Source organism: Antennarius striatus, chromosome 18, assembly GCF_040054535.1.
Source record: "Antennarius striatus isolate MH-2024 chromosome 18, ASM4005453v1, whole genome shotgun sequence".
NCBI lineage: Eukaryota > Metazoa > Chordata > Actinopteri > Lophiiformes > Antennariidae > Antennarius > Antennarius striatus.
This window is the reverse complement of record NC_090793.1, coordinates 10771202-10791365: the sequence shown is the minus strand read 5'-3', so window position 1 is coordinate 10791365 and position 20164 is coordinate 10771202. Positions and strand designations below refer to the sequence as shown.

The following is a 20164-nucleotide window of genomic DNA, read 5'->3' as shown; positions in this document are numbered from 1 at the left end:
CGCGTCTTTTACTTTTTCCTTAGTTTTTTCAATCTATAAAACTCTTTGTAAAAACTGGTTCACCACTTCTTCTTTTACTTTTCATATAAAAACTAGCGATATCCAGAAACATGGAGAGAGAAAGAGAGAGAGAGAAACTCTTGCAATCAATTCTTTTTTTATGCCGTAAAATATACATTTATTTATTTATTTATTTTTTTTAAAGTGAAATTGATCTCGATCCTCATCCTCACGTCGTCTGATTGGTTTCCCGGCAGAGGAACTGTGAAAGTAGGTCCAGGTCAGGCTTGATCCCGCTTCTCCCTCAGAAACCACGACGGACTGCTTGGATGAAACTTCTCAGCTACGGAGAGAAAGGTTTTTCAGGGTTTTAAAAGCTCAGTAACACATTTGTGGTCAGCTCGCTGGATAGTGGTCTCACATTGGGTTGTACTTATGTATGTTCTTAATTCTGGCTGTGAAGGCGCGTCGAACACTTTCAAGCATCAAGGATAACGGAACCGAACTTGAAACATACAGGTATGAGCGACAAAATGTAAACTGAAATAGTTCATTAACAACAGTCCACTTTAATCTCTTGTTAACAGAATTAAGGAATTAAAACAGCTTTTGGTGTATAAATTACCTTTTAAAATCTGTAAAGCTCAATTTAAAAACATCTCCAGGTTATGGTAAAATAAAATGTGGAACAATTCAGGAGTTGTATAATTGCTTCAGTATGATGATCTTGACATTATAATGTTTCTTTGCTTCTGATTTCTACCTATTAAGTACTACCACATAATATTAATGGATTTTGAATCATGTTTATCTTCTAAAGTAGCTATAGTTTGATTATTTTCTGTAATGGTAGGTTTGGCTTCAAGTCTACTGGTGACAGTGCTATGTCTCTGTTTGGGTGGATTAAATCACCATAACTGTGTTACATGTTTGTCTGTTCTTCAGATGAAATCAGCAAGCAGCTCGACTGGTCAGAGGAGTTAAGTGTGAGCTGAAGGTGTGTCAGTGATGGGTCGTAAACTAGATCTGTCAGGACTAACGGACACCGAGGCAGAGCATGTTCTGCAGGTGGTCCAGAGGGACATGACACTACGCAAGAAGGAGGAGGAGCGGCTCTGGTTAGTTTGTGAGGAATGTTTGACACGCCTGTCAAAACACTAGTCTCAAATTAATAGTTGCTGATACAATCATTAATTTTTAGAGTTACCCATTACCTTGTGATGACATAAGTGGGGTCTGAGCTGGAAACGGTATAATAATCCAAGCCTGACCTGGGAGTGGGCCTTCATGGTCATGGATTTGACTTCATGTCACATCCATGCAAGAAGATATTAGTGTTTGGGGGGTGTGGGGCGAGTGTATCATAAAGTGATGAAACAGACTTCCAGGGAAGACATAGTTTGACAAATAGATTGGCTGCAGTAACCTAATCATCATCTGATGATTTACTTTTGGCTTTTTTGCCTTGGGGGTCACGAGTGTTGCTGGAGTCTGTCCTAGCTTGGTATGAGCAAGAGGCAGGGTACACATGGCAGACTAACAAAAGTAAATTTAGTATTTATCTTTTTTTTTAATCTCTATTTTTTCTCAACTTTGGCTTTGAAGCACCTTAAAGATTCAGTACAGTATTTACCAGCTAGTCACTAATTTTGTCTTTCTGCTGGTTGGTGATGGACCGACTTTTAATGGTCAAGATATAGATAATCAAAGCTTAAATTGTACTCAGTTCATCCTGTATCACAGGTGGTTTCAAACTAACTGGAAAAAAAAAATGTCAGGAGAGTGAAAAAAACTCAAGGGCCCGTGGAGAAAAATAAACACAATAGGAAATTGAAGTTCTGTATTTTAATCCAGAACCTCAGTAAAACATACCTTACAGTTTTAATGTAAGGTACGTTTGGCTCTCATTCCGCTTTCTCTGAAGTGTGTTCTCAAACACTGAGCAGGAAGTCAGCTCCCTTTCCTGTTATACCCAGAACAACTTCCTTAGTCCATATATACTGCTTTAGCCCAGACACAATGTGTTTGAACACAAAAACATAATAACAAAGCTCATTGAGTGGTTTGTACTTAGTATCAGAGTGGGTGGTGGTGCACAATGGTTCAGAATTTGTCTGCTTCCTAAATAACACAAAGTATTTATGTCATTACCTCTTTTACTCTGCTCCTCCTGCTTTTTTCCCTTGTGCATTTTTCCTTTGTTCACTTTACCATTAATATGGCAATGCACACAAGTAATAAGGATGAACAACATAAACTTAACCATTGTAAATTAAGACAATTAATTCCATTTCATATATGCTATTAGGAGTAGTGACACATGCTGATAGGGGTTGGAGGTATCTTCTCTGAGAGATCATAATCTTTTCCTGGATAATGACGACCCCCTTAACCACACTCACTGGTGGTGTGATTATGCTTGATGTAAATGTTGGAACATTTAGACAACCTTAACTAACACCATGCAACATAGAAATGTTAAGTATCACTCATTTGTGTTTGTAATCTGAAAGTTATAATCTCATGAAGGTTAATAGGTAAAATAATATTGTACTTATATTGTGTTATATATTGTACTTACTACTTATATTGTACTTATAAGTACAATACAGTACATCTGTAAATACTGTAGTTGCAGTCTAAAATCAGCTACTCTTTACCTCATACGTAACTCTTACTAAATGAGATTACCGTGGTAACTGGAGGGCTTCTAGTCAAGACACCATGTGACATTATTCAAAGTGATTAAGTGGTGAGCTCTCCGGATTCTTTATTTTCGTCAAGTGAGGCTAAAAAAGGTGCTTAGTTTTGTTAATCTTGTTATTTCCTGCACTGCGTACAGCTGGACCTTTGACTGGGATTAGAACATTTTTATACACATTCAGAGTGTTTATGTGTGGAAGAAACTTTGAAGGCCTTTTCTAAGTGTAACTTGCTACTATATATCATGCAGAGCACATTCACCCCACCTTCACCAGAAGTATATTTTACAGCTAAGATCTCGTACCATCATGAGACATCACATCAAATCCAAAATACATACTGTTATCTCATTCCTTGTCAATTTCTGCACCAACAACAGGAAATGATCCCTCCTGTAAACTGATTGACAGAAGCAAAGAAAAATGAACTGCGAAGTTCAGAAAGGAATGCAGATAAGTGGTGAATACAGAGTTGCGCAGATTTAAACTGTTTATCTGATTTGGACTGAATGTTGCAACACCAGGCACAGTAATGTTAGAGTTACACATAAATGAAACATGGCACACACGTTGATAACTCGACCGATATGCTGGATGAATGTGCCTGACCTCATTATCTAATCGCTACAACAATTTTTTCGTCAAAGAGGCAAATAGCCCAAGATCACAATGCAAGGTTTATGTAAATTATTACAACAGCCAGGTTCACTAACACCAATGCTAATCACATTGATTTATTGTCATTAATCCATTGTAATCTGGTTTAAAGTTTGAGGAACAAACCAAAGTTTTGATCTCTGAAGCAATACAAAACTTAGTAGTTACTTATTATTACATTCAATGCATTTTCATTACACTCTTGCACACACTCCAAAGCGCCCCACACACACACGCACACGCACACACACATCTGGAGACGTGTTTATCATTGGTAGATTGGATTTTAATATAATAGTGGATAAAATCTTACCTTTTGCAGATGCATGTAATCCATTTAAAAGACTCTTATTATTAAACATCCTTTGGTACATTTGCAAGCACACATTTTGTGAGGATTATTGGAACTGACACTGCTAGAGTCTCCATGTTTGTTTTTATTCCTGAAGCTATGAAGCTCATTCAGACTGTTGTGTGTGTTGGGACAGAACTGCTGCTGAACATTTATGTTTCATATCAGACTATAAATATTCAGATGAGAAGGATAATGACTGTTTTTGTCTTCCACTGTCAGCTTCATAGCTGTGGTTTTGTCGTGTTGAATCACAGATATATTTTCGCGTTTTTGTGTATTTCTGGAGGTTATTCTACTTGTTCTCTGTGTATTCTGCCTCGGAGATATTTACGCCAACCAGCAAAGCTCATTAATGGAGGGTAGTGCTTGACTGAGTATAGTGGCCTCTCTTTTCAGGCAGCAATATAAGGGACACCATGAAATTTTCATTTGGAGTTATATATACTATATTGCCAAAAGTAGTCGCTCACCTGCATTGACTTGGTTTCAGTTGATGTGGAATATTTAGGAGCGAGGAAATTGTCACAACTGCATTTGTTGCTCAGTTTGCATCCTATCACAGTGGAATTCACTGAGCTCCTGAGAGACCCACATATTGAGTGTAAATATATAAACACACACTGCAGAATATAACAGACATAATGAAATTTTTTACTTCAGTAGTAATAAATATTTGTTATAGTTTGGAGCCATTTAGACAGGAAAGCTCATGCTTCTGTCAAGGATGTACGCTGATGCTCCACTGATGCTTGTTATAAATATCTCCTTTACAGGAAGTGTTTAAATGACCTCCCATCTAAAAAATTGAATCTGATTTTTATTATTGAGAATATGACTTTGAATATTTCTCTAAAGACACCACAACACTGTTGATGTAATTATATTTTAATTTTGTTATAATCATTCAACTATTCTGCTTACTTGATAATTTTATACAGACTTTGTCTTAATCTTTCTGCACTTTCTCTTGCACACACATTTCTGGTTTCACTATCTTCCTCTCTCTTGCCATCCCTCCCATGCCTCCCCAAAGTGAGCTGAAGCAGGAGCTGATTGAAGAGGATGCTCGCTGCCTCCTGCTGTCACGCCAGAGCTGCTTCAACCAGCGCTGCTGCATCCGCTGCTGCTCCCCCTTTATCTTCCTGCTCAGTCCCAAGCGCCAGTGTCGAGACTGCCAATACAACATCTGCAAGGCCTGCCGGGTCTACAACAAGCAGGAAAAAGCCTGGCTCTGCACCACCTGCCAAAAGAGCAGGTGAGAATGACTGAAGTACATGTGTGCGTGTGCGTGTGTGTGGGTGTGCGTGTGGGTGTGCGTGTGTGTGTGTGTGAGAGAGAGAAAGAGAGAGAGAGATTTTTGATTTTTAACATCACGTTTATTCATAAAAGTCAAATTACAAAATAATCACATTGATACAAAATCCAAAAGAGATTCACGTAAAGAAGATTTTCAATAGTACTGTGTGTGTTCTGACAAAGAAGCATCTAACCTTTTAACATTTATCAAACTAAAAAAAATCGACAAAATTAAGGAAAAAAAACAAGAGAGTGAGAAAGAGACAGAGAGTATTTATAATATGTATATATAACTTTATAATTCTACTGTTAATGGAAGCAGAGTAAGAGTCATCTCAATGACAAAACCACTGTGAAAAGTTTCTCCCTTCTAGAATGTTTTAAAAGTAATACTCCTTTGTTTGGTATCTTATTTTGGTGATTTTAAATGTAGAAATAAAGTTTTTTTTTAGCTGTTCTGAGCAGAGAAAAACTGGTTATCACGAATCCCTAGAAATGACCACAAACATCATCATCTTTGTCTATCTTTATCCTCTCCATTGCACTCAAATACATTTTGTCCTACTGATGACTTCTTCTTAAACAGGTCTTAATGTTTTAGCTTCTTTAAAAAACATGCGCTGGGTGTTGTTCTGCCACTCTAAAGTGCAGTCACTGCAAATGTCACAATGAGTAAAGCAGCTTTGTGTTTTTGTTCCACCAAGTATAAGCATCGGGAAAAATATTAAATTTGGAAAGAAGAAAGATTGCACATATTCCCATTGTCTTCATATGTAGACTTGTTTTGAGCTCCATACTCCTACAGGTGTAAACAAGGCAGTGAGAGACTGCAACATCCCGCCCCTGAATTCAAAAATTTCACCCTGACCTATGATTATACAGTATATCCTGTGATTATATCTCATCAGGTTTCAGAGATATGTACCTAAAAAGGTATAAAAGTGAAAATTTGACCTTGACCTGGTTTTTCAATGTCAAGGTTGTGATCTTTTCATCCCCTTGCCTCCCTGAATATAATGCCTTTTGTTTCGTCTTTCTATCTTATCGGGTTCCTGAGATATGTAAAAAAAAAATTTATTTTCATCTCCTTTGCCCCCCAAGTAATGTGGTTTTTTTTTCATCTTTCTACGTATCTGCAATGGTTGTGATATTTGGTGGACAGACGGACGAACACACAAACTCTGACAATTACAATTCAGTCAAACCTCAGTTTTCTAACGCTTCTGTTCTCGACCAAATCGGTTTTCGACCAGAAAATCCGAGAATTTTACGTCTCTGAACTCGACCAAAATTCAGCTCTCGACCAAACCGAAAGAAGCCGAGCGTACCTGAACGCGACTCACTTGGGAGCGGAGTGAACTCGAATGCCCAGGATGCTTCCTCCGTAGCGCATTCGTGTTCAAAGTTCGATAGAATATCTTTCATTAAAATAAAACACAGCGTCTATTTTTACCCCTTTTTATTTATGGTAAACAGTATACAATGCAGTCTATGGTGTAAAATAGTAAAAAAAAACTTCTAAAAAGTTTCGGAGACTTGGAACGGATTAAAATTATTTACATTAATTATAATGGGAAAAATTGTTTTGGATTTCGAACAACTCGCTTTTCGAACAGCCTTCTGGAACGGATTATGTTCAAAAACCGAGGGTTGACTGTACATCACATCTTTGCGGGATGTAATTATATTTGTGTCTGTGTGGGTTCTCTCTGGGTTCTCCGGCTTCCTCTCACCTCCAAAAGTATGTGCTTCAGGTTAATTGGCCGGTCCCAAATTGCCCGTAGGAGTGAGTGTGTGTGTGTGGTTGTATGTCTTTGTTTGTGGCTCCGCGGTGCACTGGTGCCGTGCCCAGAGTGTCCCCCACCTCATGCCCTATGCCAGCTGAGATAGGCTCCAGCTCCCAGTGACCCTCTACAGCGGATTCAGTGGCAGAAAATGAATGAATGAAAAAGAACTATGTCATCCTGCACATTTTCAAATTTGCTATTTGGAAATAGCAGCAGGATAAGACATGTCACATTTACACAAATTAAATTCCATAACGCTGTGTACTTCCATCTCAGCCTTCATCCTAATTATAAAGGCATTACCTCTTTAGGCTAATCCGCAATGCACTGACGTCATGCTCGGAGTGTTTATTTATTTAATAATATTTAATAAACCTCTTATAAATCTGTTACTTATTTACACCTATTTACACGTGCTCCTTTGGAGCAACATTTTCATTCTTTTTGTTTGTTTGTGTTGACATGGGAAGTCCTTCTCTCCTGTGTTGTTCCCTATCCACTCCTTCATCTAACTCTCAAACTACCAATGCACCACGATGTTCACCAACTAGTCATCTGTCTGTCTGCTGTTTGGAGTGCAGGGCAAATAATCTTTTACTGAGAATAACTTCCTGCTGAAACTGAAAAAGTGTTATAAGAGCAAGAAGAGAACTAGAACAGTAGATCTGCTGACCAGGTAGCAATGAATGAAGTAGAAGTGGTAGAGCTGAGGGATTTAGGGATTTAGATTATTAATTATTTTTATTAATTAAAAAAATAATTGTAAAGTTATGATTGTCTTTTGCTCTTGATTTGCTCCATTGCTATTCCAAAAAATACCAGTGGAAATGTCTTCATATTATACTGTATGACTTTGCAAACATCAAACTTTAAACATTGTGTTCAGAGGAATACTTACACCTGAACAGCTATTTTAATGTACATGGCTTGTATCCAAGATAGCTGTTAGTCGTTCATTCATTTATTTTCACAACCACTTCATCCACTGTCACGGGTTGCGGGGAGTCGAAGCCCATTCCAGCCGGCTTGGGGCGTGAGGCGGAGGAAACTCCAGGCGTGACGCCAGTGCACCACGGAGCCACACAGAGACTCAGACAAACACACACGCATACACGCCTACGGTCAATTTGAGACTGGCCAATTAACCTGATGCGTGTCTGATTTTAAATAGAAGTATTTCTTCACTTCACATGACAACACTCTTGTTTGTCAGGCTGTTGCAGATGCAGTCTCTGGAGTGGTTCTACACTAATGTGAAGAGGCACTTCAAGAGGTTTGGGAGCTCCAAAGTGCTAAAGACTCTGTACAAGAAGCAGCTGGTGGTGCAGAGTGCGCTGTCAGAGCATACTGGTAAAGCACTTCTTCATTATTGCAGTTATGTTTGATTAAATGCGTCGTTTTTCCTTCCTTGATGGTCACAGGACATGTGGGGTTCACCTGCACCAATAGTCTTTGACTTGCTGGAACTAATGAGATCACAGTGGTTTCTGAAATCCTTTATTGTATCTATATGGAGTCTGAATGCAAAGATTGACATTGGAAATAGAATTTTAACAAAAAAATTACTTGTTGGCATTTTAAACATTGTGAGTTTACAGCATAATTTAGAAGGTTTTGAAGTGACATTATTATTATTGTTATTATTATTATTATTATTATTATTATTATTACTACTACTACTACTACTACTACTACTACTACTACTACTACTACTACTACTACTACTACTACTACTACTACTACTACTACTATTACTACTACTACTGCTGCTACTGTATTATTATACTTTATTATTGTGGTTCCAATCTCCGTGCTGATTCAATCAGTGTAACACTTGCTGTGTTGTATGTACCTGTAATTTATCATCTGACATTTGCTTATCATACTTTAGATGATCTCTATCAGGTTATGGTTTCAACAACTTTTAAAATGTATTAACTGGTTAAAGAAGGATGTTTAGAGGTTTTTCTGCTCAGGTGTCCATATTTCAGTTTTCTTGAGGATCGTTGGTTTGAATTTAATTCTTATAAAGTGCCAATAATTTCTTAAACTATTAGAATTTCAGCTATAGAATTAACTTTCCATTATTTACATCAAATTTTCATATTATTCAACATTTTATAGTAAATTTACGTAGTACTGTATATAGTACATTTACATATTTGTGTATGTCACCCTGACTCGCCTTGTGGAGAGAGTCATGGTACTTTTGGGGCTACTGTGACCTTTAGTTGCTGCAGCGGTGTTGGTTATGGGTCTACTCATGTCCATGTGTCCTGATCCATTAGTTGTTACAACACAGCTAACTACACACATACATCTACCAGAGAACAAAGACATATAATCCATACCAGAAATAGATAAAGTAATAAAGCTGATTTTTATTTCATAATCAATAAAGCTGATTTTTAACTCACACTCAGTTAACTAGCATTTGGCTGTTTTTTTATGAATGAAAGGATAAAGAGCTTCATTGTTATATTGCTTGGATTTCAATCCTTTCTGTGTCATTTGAAATAATCAAAGTGACCCGATGTACTCTGCTGTACTTCTGAACCCAGAGCTTACTACAAATGGATCAGGTCACTTGGTAATACCACATGTGAGGCCTCTTTAATGCACTTATACAATTACAAATAGCTGCATTGTGCTTGAATATTTACATATTCAAAAGAGCTCAAGGCTCAAAGTTGGAAACCATTACTGATGGCTCTCTCAATATAATTTATTTAGGGACAGATAATTTCTTTGTACTTGTCCTAAACTGAAACATTTTTCAGACTTTTCCCACTGAAATAATCTATGGTTGTGTGTGTGTGTGTGCGTAAATATGTGTGTGTGTGCATTTGTGTGTCTTTTATTCTGTGTTTTTAGAGGGTAGTGCCTATGAAGAGAGTATCTACAATGAGGGCAGCATTTGTGGAAGCGACTCGGCCTTCTACAGACAAACTGAAGGTGCACAGATTTCACAATTGTTTTAGAGCATTCGGTAATGCATTTCATTTAAACTAAAGAGAATACTCTCTTCTTAAGAAGAGTAAATTACATCTTTTCTTCAGTTCTAAATGTTGGAAGGATCCCCGGGTAGCAACAAAAGTCTTGATTGTGTTTGTGTTAAGAGCATAGCATGGCAGAGATGCTGACTGTGGCCATGCGGGTGGCAGAGGAAGCCATAGATGAGGCCATATCCAAGGCTGAGTGCGACACTGTCAGTCAGGTGATTTGTCTTGTTCACACCACATAAACAATCTGTAATCATACTTTTATTGTTGGAGTGTTCCTAAATACTGCAAAGCATTTTTTTGTGTGATATAAACCACAAACAAACACAATAACTGATAGAGGCTCAAAATGACAGCAAATACACACAAAGTGATTATAGATGCAAAACAACCATGAAAAACGACTGCCACCACTGCAATAAGATCAATGACTGTATAAATAGTCATTGTCACAGCGACTACAAAATGGAGACAAAAAAAAAACAGACTAAGAAGAAGCAAATCTAGTCTACGGAGATACTAAATGGCTACTAAAAGAAGTAAAATGATTGCAAAGAGATACATATCAACAACAGATACACACACACATCAAGGATTTCTGGATGTACTTCTACTTTCAGAATCAGAATCAAAATACTTTAATAATCCCCGAGGGGGAAATTGCTTTTCGTTATAGTTGCTCCATTGCAGAACATAGGTAAAAAGTAAGACCAAGAGTAGATTAGTGATGGTGTGTATTTGTGTGCTGCTGCTGCTGTATAGCTTTCTTGTTCGTGTTTCTTTGATTACTAGCAGAATGAAGCGTACTATCTACAGGAGCACAGAGGGGAGCTCATTGACGAACTGGCCAAAACTATTGTGCAAAAGGTAAAAATAATTAAAAATCATTTGCTGTTTGTGCTGTAAATACCCATTTTGCCCACTAACTTATGTTATATAGTTTGCATATGTGGACATGATACTCACATGATATTCACATGTAAATCAGGAAGAGGGTCTCTACTGGTGATTTTTTGCAGGACAATGTAGTCAATGCAGATTGGAACACAAACAGTTTTTTGAGTCCTGCGTTGTATCAGAGGCATTGTTTCTGTCTTTTTTCCCCTTAGATTATCAGCAGGCGGAAGAGTTTGACTGGGATGAAGAAAGAATATGACCAGAATCGACCACTTGAACTTAAATTGACTGCTGATCTTCATCATCATCATAGTCTTCAGTCCACCCGTGATCATGCTGCTACCTTTAAACACCAACCAGTCCTTTGGGTAAGAAAGAACACATAGCTCACTTGAAGGCTGAGCTTCTCTGCCTCTTCGGGGTATATGCCTTGGGCGTCTCTCAGCTGGCTGTAGGATGGGGTGAGCAGTATGGTGTCGTCAGCATACTCCAGGTCAGTCAGGTGGTATTTGCCGAGGGATACTCAGGGAACTCGCTCACTGACCCTGGACATCAGATGGTAAACAATATAGTTGAAAATGTGAGGAGTGGCCAAGCAGCCCTGGCAAACACCACTGGAGATGGAAAACCGGTCGGAGTCTCTGCCGTTGATACGGACACAGCTTTGTGCGTTGCTGTGGAGCAGCTTGAAGAGCACCACCTAAGATCGTTGCAGGGCTCCAATGGTCTGTATGATACTCCACAGTGAAGCATGGCAGACGGTGTCAAAGGCAGCCTTCAGATAGCAGAGTGTAGAGCTGTAGCAATGGCGTCCTCCGTGGACCTGCCGGTTCTTTAAGCAAACTGGTGGGGTCAAAACCAGGAGGGAGGGCCAAGATGATACGAGTTAAGACCAGCTTCTCGAAGCACTTCATGATGGTGGGAGCGAGTGTAACCGAACAGTAGTCGTTGAGGGAGCTGTTGATCTTTTTTTCGGTACCGGTTGGATTCTGGATGTTTTTCGGCATGAATGATGGAATGATCACCTGAGAGAGAGATATGTTGAAGATCTTGGTGAAAACCCCGACCAGCTGGCTCGCACAGTCCTTCATTGCCTACTCCGGCACTCCATTAGGGCCCGTTGCCTTTCTCGTGTTCACCGATCTCAGCATTCTTTTCACCTCATGCTCCTGTAGTGTGTAACGAGAGGCGCCAGTGGGTACAGATGTAGTGGTGGTGTGTCCCTCTCAAACCGGGAAGTGGTTGAGCTCCTCTGCCAGAGAGGGGTTGCCATCTGCTGTGGGGTTGCTGGGATTATGGTTGGTGATCTGCTTGATCCCCTGATATACCTTTCTGGTGTATTTACGTATCTAATCTCTGGTATCCAGCATGTCCTCTGAATGACTGTACTTCAAACTAGAAGAGGCAACTGTCCTACAACAAAATGTTTTCTACTTTTGATTTGACTCATTTGTTTCTCCTCAGAGGTCACATTCTGCCTTCTCACTCTTGGACGCTGACCCTCCAAGTCAGACACAAGAACGGTTGTTAAAAAAGGATGCATCTAGGTCAGTCATATCAACCTGGAAGAGTGTAGACCAGTTGGACAATGCTGGTAAGATGATCTTTCAGATAATGTTTTTAGCAAATCATCGCTCTTTTATGCTTTATCGTGTAAGGAACTTTTTACTCTATTCAATATTTAATTTGCAACAGCAGGTATTAAATTTTGCTCACAATCTCTGCCAGTAGATGCCACATGAGACCATCTCAGACAAGAAAAACCTGTGCTTTGATCTTTCGATAAAGTAGTGTAGAAAAAAAAGGAGCATCTCACTATAATTAAACCTTAGAATTAACCAGCGCTGACCAAATGTTAGTAATATTGTGTTTAACAATAGTGAGTAACATCCACTCACTCACTATACATTACTCTCATGCACTAACATGCACCGTCACATATACAACAAGGCAGTCAGACTGCAACATCCCACGAAACCCCTGAATTCAACATTTTACCCTGACCTACACATTTTTGTGGCTTTGTGATTATATCTCATTATGTTTACCTAAAAAGGTATACAGTGCATCGTCGTTCCTAGAGGTTAATGCGTTCCAGGAACCACACGCGATTAATGAATTCCGCAATAGAGCGACAAACTATTTATCTTATAATTTACAGTAATTTAAATGTTTATGAACCCTCCCCATAGTGATATTAAACCACCTGCTCTCTGTATTACCTTTTCCCACACTACTATCGACTGTTTAGAGCACTTTTGAGTCTCACATAAGTCCAAGACTCACAGAATGTAGCACACTTCCGGATGCTGTCTGCCAATAGAATGCGTGTACGGTGTCACGTGACTGCCTTCCAAAAATCTGCGATGAGTAGATGAGTTGAAATTTGACCATGACCTAGTTTTCTCAAGGTCAAGGTCATCATCTCATTTTTATCCCCTTTGGTGCCCGAGTAATGTGCTTTTTGTTTCATCTTTCTATCTGCATCAGTTGTGAGGATATATGGTGGACGGACGGACGTTCGAACACACAAACACTGACAATTACAATACATCACCTCGCGGGATGTAAAAATGTGTTGTTACTGCAACAAGTCAAAGCAGAGAGAAGCTCCCATCAGAATTAATTTTGTATTACGATGGAGTTCTCCTTGCCTCTTCTCTAGTTATTTGTTAAAATCAAATCACATCATCAGAAGATCATATATCTAAATGATATAATAATACATTTCAGACGATACCAGCCTTTACATTTTCACCTTTACTTGTTTATATTATTGTGTGTGTGTGTGTGTGTGTGTGTGTGTGCTTGCATAAGAAGGTGGCCCCTCAGTGCTGAAGAGCCCAGATGGGAACTGGATCGCCCTGCAGAGCTCACAGCTGTCTCATCGCAATGTGCTAACCAAGAGGGAAAGCCCAGTCTACAGTGCTTTGGGGAGAGACTCTCGGCTGGTGTCTGCCTACCAAGATCCGGGCTCTGATGAAGAAACCATACCTGAGCCCAACAGATCCTGGCGCACCTTTCTTCCAGAGATTCACAGGAAGATAACAAAAGATAACTTCAACTCTCAGGACGCCCCAGCCTCGCTGATTGGCCGTCGAGGCAGCAGAGACTCTGACAGGAACTGGAAGCCCAACAAATCTTTGCTGGGTCTTTTCAAGAGGAAAGTTCCTGCAGAGATCAGGCGTCCTTCATCATCCCGCAGAACCAGCATCATCGATGTAAACTTTAATGCAGAAGGGACTGAAGAGGATGATCAGAAAGAGAGGAACACTTCTGATGCTGTGACCCCTGACACTTTAACCTCTGGTGCCATGACGCCTGATTCTGTTGAGCAGGAGAGTAGATTCAAAGAAGACAATCAGATATGCCAGGAGCTCACAGTAAAACTGCAATACCTAGTGGAACAAGTTTTTGCTCCCTCCAACAGAGGAGAAGAAAATGATGGAGTGAGGAAGCCTGGCAGTAACGGACAAACGGAGGCAGAGGATGATCGTGATGAAGAAAATAGAAGGGTGTGGAGGATGGGCATCGACTGGAATGGGGGCAGAACAGAAGAAGAGGATGAAGGGTCAGAATCAGATGAAGAGATGACAGACAGATTATACAAACTCGTGGCACAATCCAGACTCACATATGTCACTTCTACTGATGATGTCTTATACAAATTTAGCCAGAGTGAAGAAGAATGGGAGGGGGACAAAGCTGAACATGTGAACATGAATAAAGAACAGAGGGAGGAAAAGACAGACCGACTTACTCGTCAAATTTGTCAGCTGGAGAGAGAAGTTGGTGCAAAACATTTCTCCTCCACAGAGGATGAGCTGGATGGAATTGGCCTCTTGGATGAAGAGAAGTCAATGGAGGATGAGAAGGATGGGAAGAGTGTGGAGATGGTGGTCAAAGTGTGGAAATTAGCTAACCAAATTAATGCCACACAGTTTTCCTCCACAGAGGATGAATTAGACAGAGCAGGTGAGGAAGGTGAAGAGGTGATAGATGATGAGACCATGTGGAAATTACAGGCAGAAGAATCAGTACAAGCAGCTCAGCTGCGTGATTTATCCTGTCTAATTGTTGCTCCTCAGTTTGATCCCCCTGAGCATCAGACGTATGGAGTCAGTGAAGGGAGAGTCACTGGTGTCGTGAGAGATGAAGCTTCTGGACAGAATCAGCATTGGAGAGAATCGCTCAGAGATTTGGATGTGAAAATGTTTGATTTCAAGGATGACATTGAGGAAATACAGAGGAGGACCAGTCATGAGGACGTAACTACTGATAATGTTGTGGGTATTCAATCAAAAGATCTCCAAGAAGATCACATGAAGGTTGAAAAAAAGACAAGAGAGGAGGATGAAAAGATGATAAAGGAGCAAGAATGTAAAGAAAGATTTTTGATTGATGCTGGAAATGGAAAAGAGATCAAGGAAAGACATGAGTTGACAGAAGACCAAACAGAGAAGATAATAATCCTACATAAAACAAAAGTCCAACTAGAGAATCAACGACAGGAAAGATGGTCAGATAGAAGCAAGGGAGAAGAGAGACAAGACGAAGAAAGGGTCACTGAATGCAAAAATAGTCAGGAGAAATGGGAGAAAGCAGTAGACAGCGATGAGGAAAATGCAGAGTTTGATAGAATAATCAATAGCATGCTGATGATGACTTTGGAAGATATGGGGGGAGAGGTATTAAAAGATGACGCTGCAAAAAATGGGATTAATAAGTCAGGAACAGAAGATGTAGAGATGGATGAAAACATAAAAATACAGATGGAAAATAGTGCGGAGAGAAGATCATTAGAGAAGAAAGGAAGTTCAAAAGATTCTAATATTTGGGGCAATAATGCAATGGCAGAGTCAGCTGTGGATGGACGAGAGAGTGAGGAGCTGGAAAAAGATACACATCCCCCCACAGAAATAAATTTAGAAGAAGACAAATCTCTAATTATGATAAGCAAAACTCTTGAGGCCACTCAAACATCTATCTGTATGGAAGTGGAGGATGAACAAGAGGACAGAAGAGGAAAAATCATGACTAACGAAGTCACACAGATAGGTAGGACTACTGCAGGAGGCTGTGAAAATGCAGAGAAGGATGGAACACTTGGAGCAACTTCAGATGACATAGAGCCGAGCATCACACCCCGTCTGGAGGGTTTACCGTCCCCCGAGGTAATTTTAAACATTAGCTGCGACGTTTACCAAAAAAATCCAAAACAAAACCCAACAGTCTAACTGAAATTACAAGATTAATTTACCTGGCCATGAAAAGGTTATTGTAACTAAAGGGCTACTAATTAGCTTTTTCAACTTCTTCTTCATGATTAGTGGATCAGATGATTGGGTTTCTGCAGATGAGAGCTTAGCAGAAGTCAGTGAGTGGGTTAATGTGTTTTTGTTACATTCGCTCTCTTTGTGCCACCAGTGGCTTTTTTTTTTTTTTAAAGAAAAACCCATTGCAAATTATGGCCATAGAAAGCCTATCCCAGGTCAGATGATACTGAAATTGTCAGGAGTTTGATACCTAATTTTCTTAAACAGTTTGTGAAGTATTGTAAAGGAACCAAACCTAATGACTTAACTAATAATATGCTTGATGTTGAAAGTCTTTTCCATCTGTCTTCTTTCCTTCTCTCGTGCTTTTCACTGTGTGCTGTGGGTTAGCAACAAAGAACTATTGAATACTGTAGCGTTTATGTCAAGTCTCCTGGAGCAGGTGAGACCTTATTTTGTTGTAATTGTGTGTTTAAGTGTGGTGTTACAGCTGGTTCAGAAGCAGGTTTATAGTAAAGTAGCACATACGGATTTTAACAGCAACATTCTGCAACATTTAGCTTATTTGAAAAAGTTTTGTGAAAGGCACCTTTTTTAAATCACATTTATAGCAATTTTTGTCATTAATTTTCTTGTAAAAATATATTAAGTGACATGCGAATGCATAACCAGATTGTTAAATGTAAATGTTTAATGTTACTACTTTATATCTAAAGATTCAACATTGAACATTTAGGTTTCCCCATGTAGATTGAACATTTTATTCAATATATTTTCTAGAAAAAGTCTTTAAATATTTCACACAACATTTTCAACATTGTTTGGATTTTTAAATGTGGCTGACATTGTGAATTTCAGAAGCCAATACCGATGTTCCTAAATTACTACATTTATGGTGGATTTTTTTTTCATTCATGCATCAAATTTCCTCAATTAAGTGTTATTGCTGAACAGAAGCTTCCAAAAACCATTAAATTTTAATGCTGGTAGTTTTTCTAACAATAATAAGGTTGAACAAGACTAGTTATGCAACTGATCAGGCAATACAAAGAAAAGAGTTATCTTTAGAAATGTTGTTTCCTTTGTGTTCCAGAAGTACTCTGCAGCGTCTCTACGCAGTATCACCACTGAAGTTCTGAAGGTTCTGAATGCCACTGAGGACCTGCTGCAGGAGGCGGATGGAAGAGATGAACCCCGAAGCTCCACCATCTCATTGCCTCCGAACACCAACCCCAAAACAATGGACCAGCAGTTCTCCAGACTGGAGGAGAATGTAAGTTGAGCTTCATGCCAGTTTACATTTAATTTACTGTGTTAAGGATTGTTTGAGTCTTGACCACAAGGAGCAGAGACTGACACGAAAGTAAAAATCAACAGTTTTATTGCTCCCGTTAAAAACGCGAGTGAGCAACGAAAATCTAAAGCAGCGGAGCCAAAAATGACAAAAGTCCACAAACATTGAAAAACAGGACGGAATTATCTGGCACTCTCCTAAGAGAAGGCCAGGCCTTTTGAGCAGAGGCTGATATGAAGAGTGGGAACTGGTATGCCTCGTCACCTGCTAGGGGCCAGCCACACCCCTGGCACAGCCTGACCTGTCTGGAGAAAATGAGTTCAACACAAAAACAGACCTGCTGAGGATACAAAAAGAACAGAACCATGACACCAGGCACTTTTTGATAAAACTATAATTATGTTCTGGGTATCAGCTGATTTCAGCCACCGATTTTAAATGATCAGCAATAGCATACTACAGAATTTCATGAGCTAGCATTGTCTGTGTTATTGTCTGGAAGCATTTAAAAATCACCTTTTGGTTCAATAGTGTAATCCTGAGAGACTGATCAACTTCCAGCTGCATTCTTTAGATCAAAAAAGTAGTTTTAGTCTTTATAGTGTACAAGGGAATTATTGCAATGCAAATAACCTAAAGGTGTGAAGTACAAATCAGTTACAGGTTGTTTATTAAGACATTAGAAAATATTTCAGAAAATCTGAAAGGTAAAACTAGTACCTTTGATATACTAATACAAAATGAGCTTAGAAATAGAGGGTTGCAGTAGGTTTTAAATATATATTTTGTATTGAACTGTTTGTGCTTCAGGTTTACGTAGCGGCTGGTGCAGTTTACAGTCTGGAGGTGGAGCTAGGTGAGCTTGAGGAGTGTGCCAGGAACATCTGCAACACCACATCTGACATGGAGCTGTCCTTCCTTGAGGAGCAGATAGCATCAACAGCTGCCAAAGTCCAACAGTCTGAACTGCAGGTGGGTTAAAGCTATCTGTTCACCATTTTATGTTAATGAAATGTTTACTGCTTATTATTACCTTGAACAAGGCTTTATGAATGTGTAAAGGTCAAAGGTGAGATAACACCAGTGTTTGTTTCTTCAGATTGGTGACATCTCAGCCAGAATTGCTGCTTTGAGGAGTGCAGGCCTCGATGTGGACACACAGTCACGCAGGCCCAATCCATTCATGGTGCTGTAACACCGCTTGTCATAAGAGTGCAATGACCAAAACAGTCGCACAACTATTTTTCTTTAAACAAAATCTTTATGCTTCAAATGTGTCTTTAGCAGGCTGCCACCCTGGACTCATCGAGACTGCTGAGGAGAAGGTTACCCGCTCCCCCAGTAAAAAGTAACAAACACACGCTTTATTCAACTATTATATTAAAAAGCCTGAAAGCCACTGCCACCTGTTGACAGAAATTTAAGCTTTTCTACTCACTAAAAGACAAAATGGTTAAACATAGATCTAAAAAAACTGTATTCTCTGAACAATTTTAGCACCGTACAGATATTCTGCTGTTTTTTCAGCAGTGAACTGCTCCTGTATTTTCTGTGTATAATGCATAATCAACTCAACAGCACACTCAAATGAGACCTTTTTAAAATATGTAGTTTCTGAATGTACTTCACACATTTTGTTCAAAATATACTAAACATTCATGGACCACCTGCTTGGATGGCGCTTGTAATGCATTACAGGGTAATGGAGTCCTTTGTTTATCCACACATTATACTGTACATTATACCGACACATTTTTGTGTCTTAGATCCGTCACAATAAAAGTGCAGACATGACTGAGAATAGTTAGAGACATTTTACTGAATTTATGAAATATCCACCTAGCCAACAGCGTTTGATGTTATATTAGTTTTATTGGAGTATAAAATCATGTCTACTTTCACTTTTGTGCAATCCTCTTTCAGAATACAAAGAAGCATAAGTCATGGAGTCAGGACATTCTGCATTTCCTCCACCACAGCCCTGTGCTGGCCGACACTCTGCAGGCTGCAGGACTGTCATTACACACTTACTGCCTTTATTCAATTCAATTAAGACTAAACAAGAATACTTGTGCTGTTGTTCAGACTTTTGAGTCTTGTGTCAGTTTTGTAATAAAAGAAAGACAAAAGACATTTTTTGATTTCCAGAAAGTAAGATTACTACATCAAATCCATTACACTACCTATCCTATTGTTTTAAACTGTTGATAGACTTTATTTTAGCATTGTTAGACATTCTTCAGGTTTTTGACAAAATAAAATTCTACATAATATGACTGAAAAGACACTTAAATTATTAGCAGAAGAGCTCATGAATAAACCCTGCAGTTGACAGTGTTTTGACCATTATGTCATAATATTAGACTACACATGTTGGAAAGCAACTGTGTTTTCTAAAAAAAAAAAAAAAATCTGTATTTTTCCATGCCTGTGAATGTTTTATTTATACATTTTTGTTTTATGCCTTTCTTACATTCAGGCATATGTCTGAATGTACACTAAACAAAAATGACAACACACTGCATTCAGCTTCCCTCTCGGATGAAGGTGAGGAATGTAGTATTGGGGGGAAGGGGCGTTCAGATGAGGAAGTGACACCAGAATATAACATTCCTTCCCCTGCAGGTGTGTGACCAACAAACACCTACTGGAAAATAAGAGTCAGCTTTGAGAGTAATGATCTCAAAACATTCGACAGCATCACTGATGTGATCCCTCAGGAAACATGAATTGGCCTGTTTCCATTATGTGTCAAAATTGTTCAAGAAAAAATCTAACGTGAAATTTCTGTATCTTTTTCAATACATCCCTCTTTTTGCAAAAATCATATTTTAAATATATTGATCAGGCAAACATTTCCTTCATATAGAGTAGTAAGACTCAGGATTAGGAAGGATC

General features: G+C 39.0%; 1 protein-coding gene across 8 annotated transcripts; it reads left to right on the top strand.

Moving 5' to 3' along the window:
* The first annotated feature begins 323 nt into the window (after positions 1-323).
* On the top strand, positions 324-19327 carry LOC137612342 (rab effector MyRIP-like). Of its 8 annotated transcripts, none has more exons than XM_068340832.1 (15): positions 324-519; positions 946-1118; positions 4748-4969; positions 8011-8147; positions 9672-9752; positions 9917-10014; positions 10592-10666; positions 10909-11064; positions 12161-12290; positions 13514-15870; positions 17066-17245; positions 18077-18238; positions 18366-18452; positions 18554-18614; positions 19190-19327. In XM_068340832.1, the coding sequence occupies exons 2-15, from the start codon at positions 1009-1011 to the stop codon at positions 19204-19206; spliced, it is 3873 nt and encodes a 1290-aa protein (XP_068196933.1). In that variant the 5' UTR covers positions 324-519; positions 946-1008; the 3' UTR covers positions 19207-19327. The 8 variants fall into 8 exon arrangements, with proteins under 8 accessions (XP_068196933.1, XP_068196932.1, XP_068196931.1 ...); XM_068340831.1 differs by having other exon boundaries at positions 18551-18614; XM_068340830.1 differs by lacking the exon at positions 19190-19327 and having other exon boundaries at positions 9917-10005; positions 18551-18687.
* The last annotated feature ends 837 nt before the right edge of the window (positions 19328-20164 follow it).

What these genes read in the sequence shown, in the direction of transcription:
- LOC137612342 (XM_068340826.1), top strand. Translation starts at nt 1,009, where the DNA reads ATGGGTCGTAAACTAGATCTGTCAGGACTAACGGACACCGAGGCAGAG. An exon ending in CTTCTACAGACAAACTGAAG is followed by an intron (nt 9,753 to 9,916) that starts GTGCACAGATTT and finishes GTTTGTGTTAAG; the next exon opens with AGCATAGCATGGCAGAGATG. An exon ending in CCAAAACTATTGTGCAAAAG is followed by an intron (nt 10,667 to 10,908) that starts GTAAAAATAATT and finishes TTTTCCCCTTAG; the next exon opens with ATTATCAGCAGGCGGAAGAG.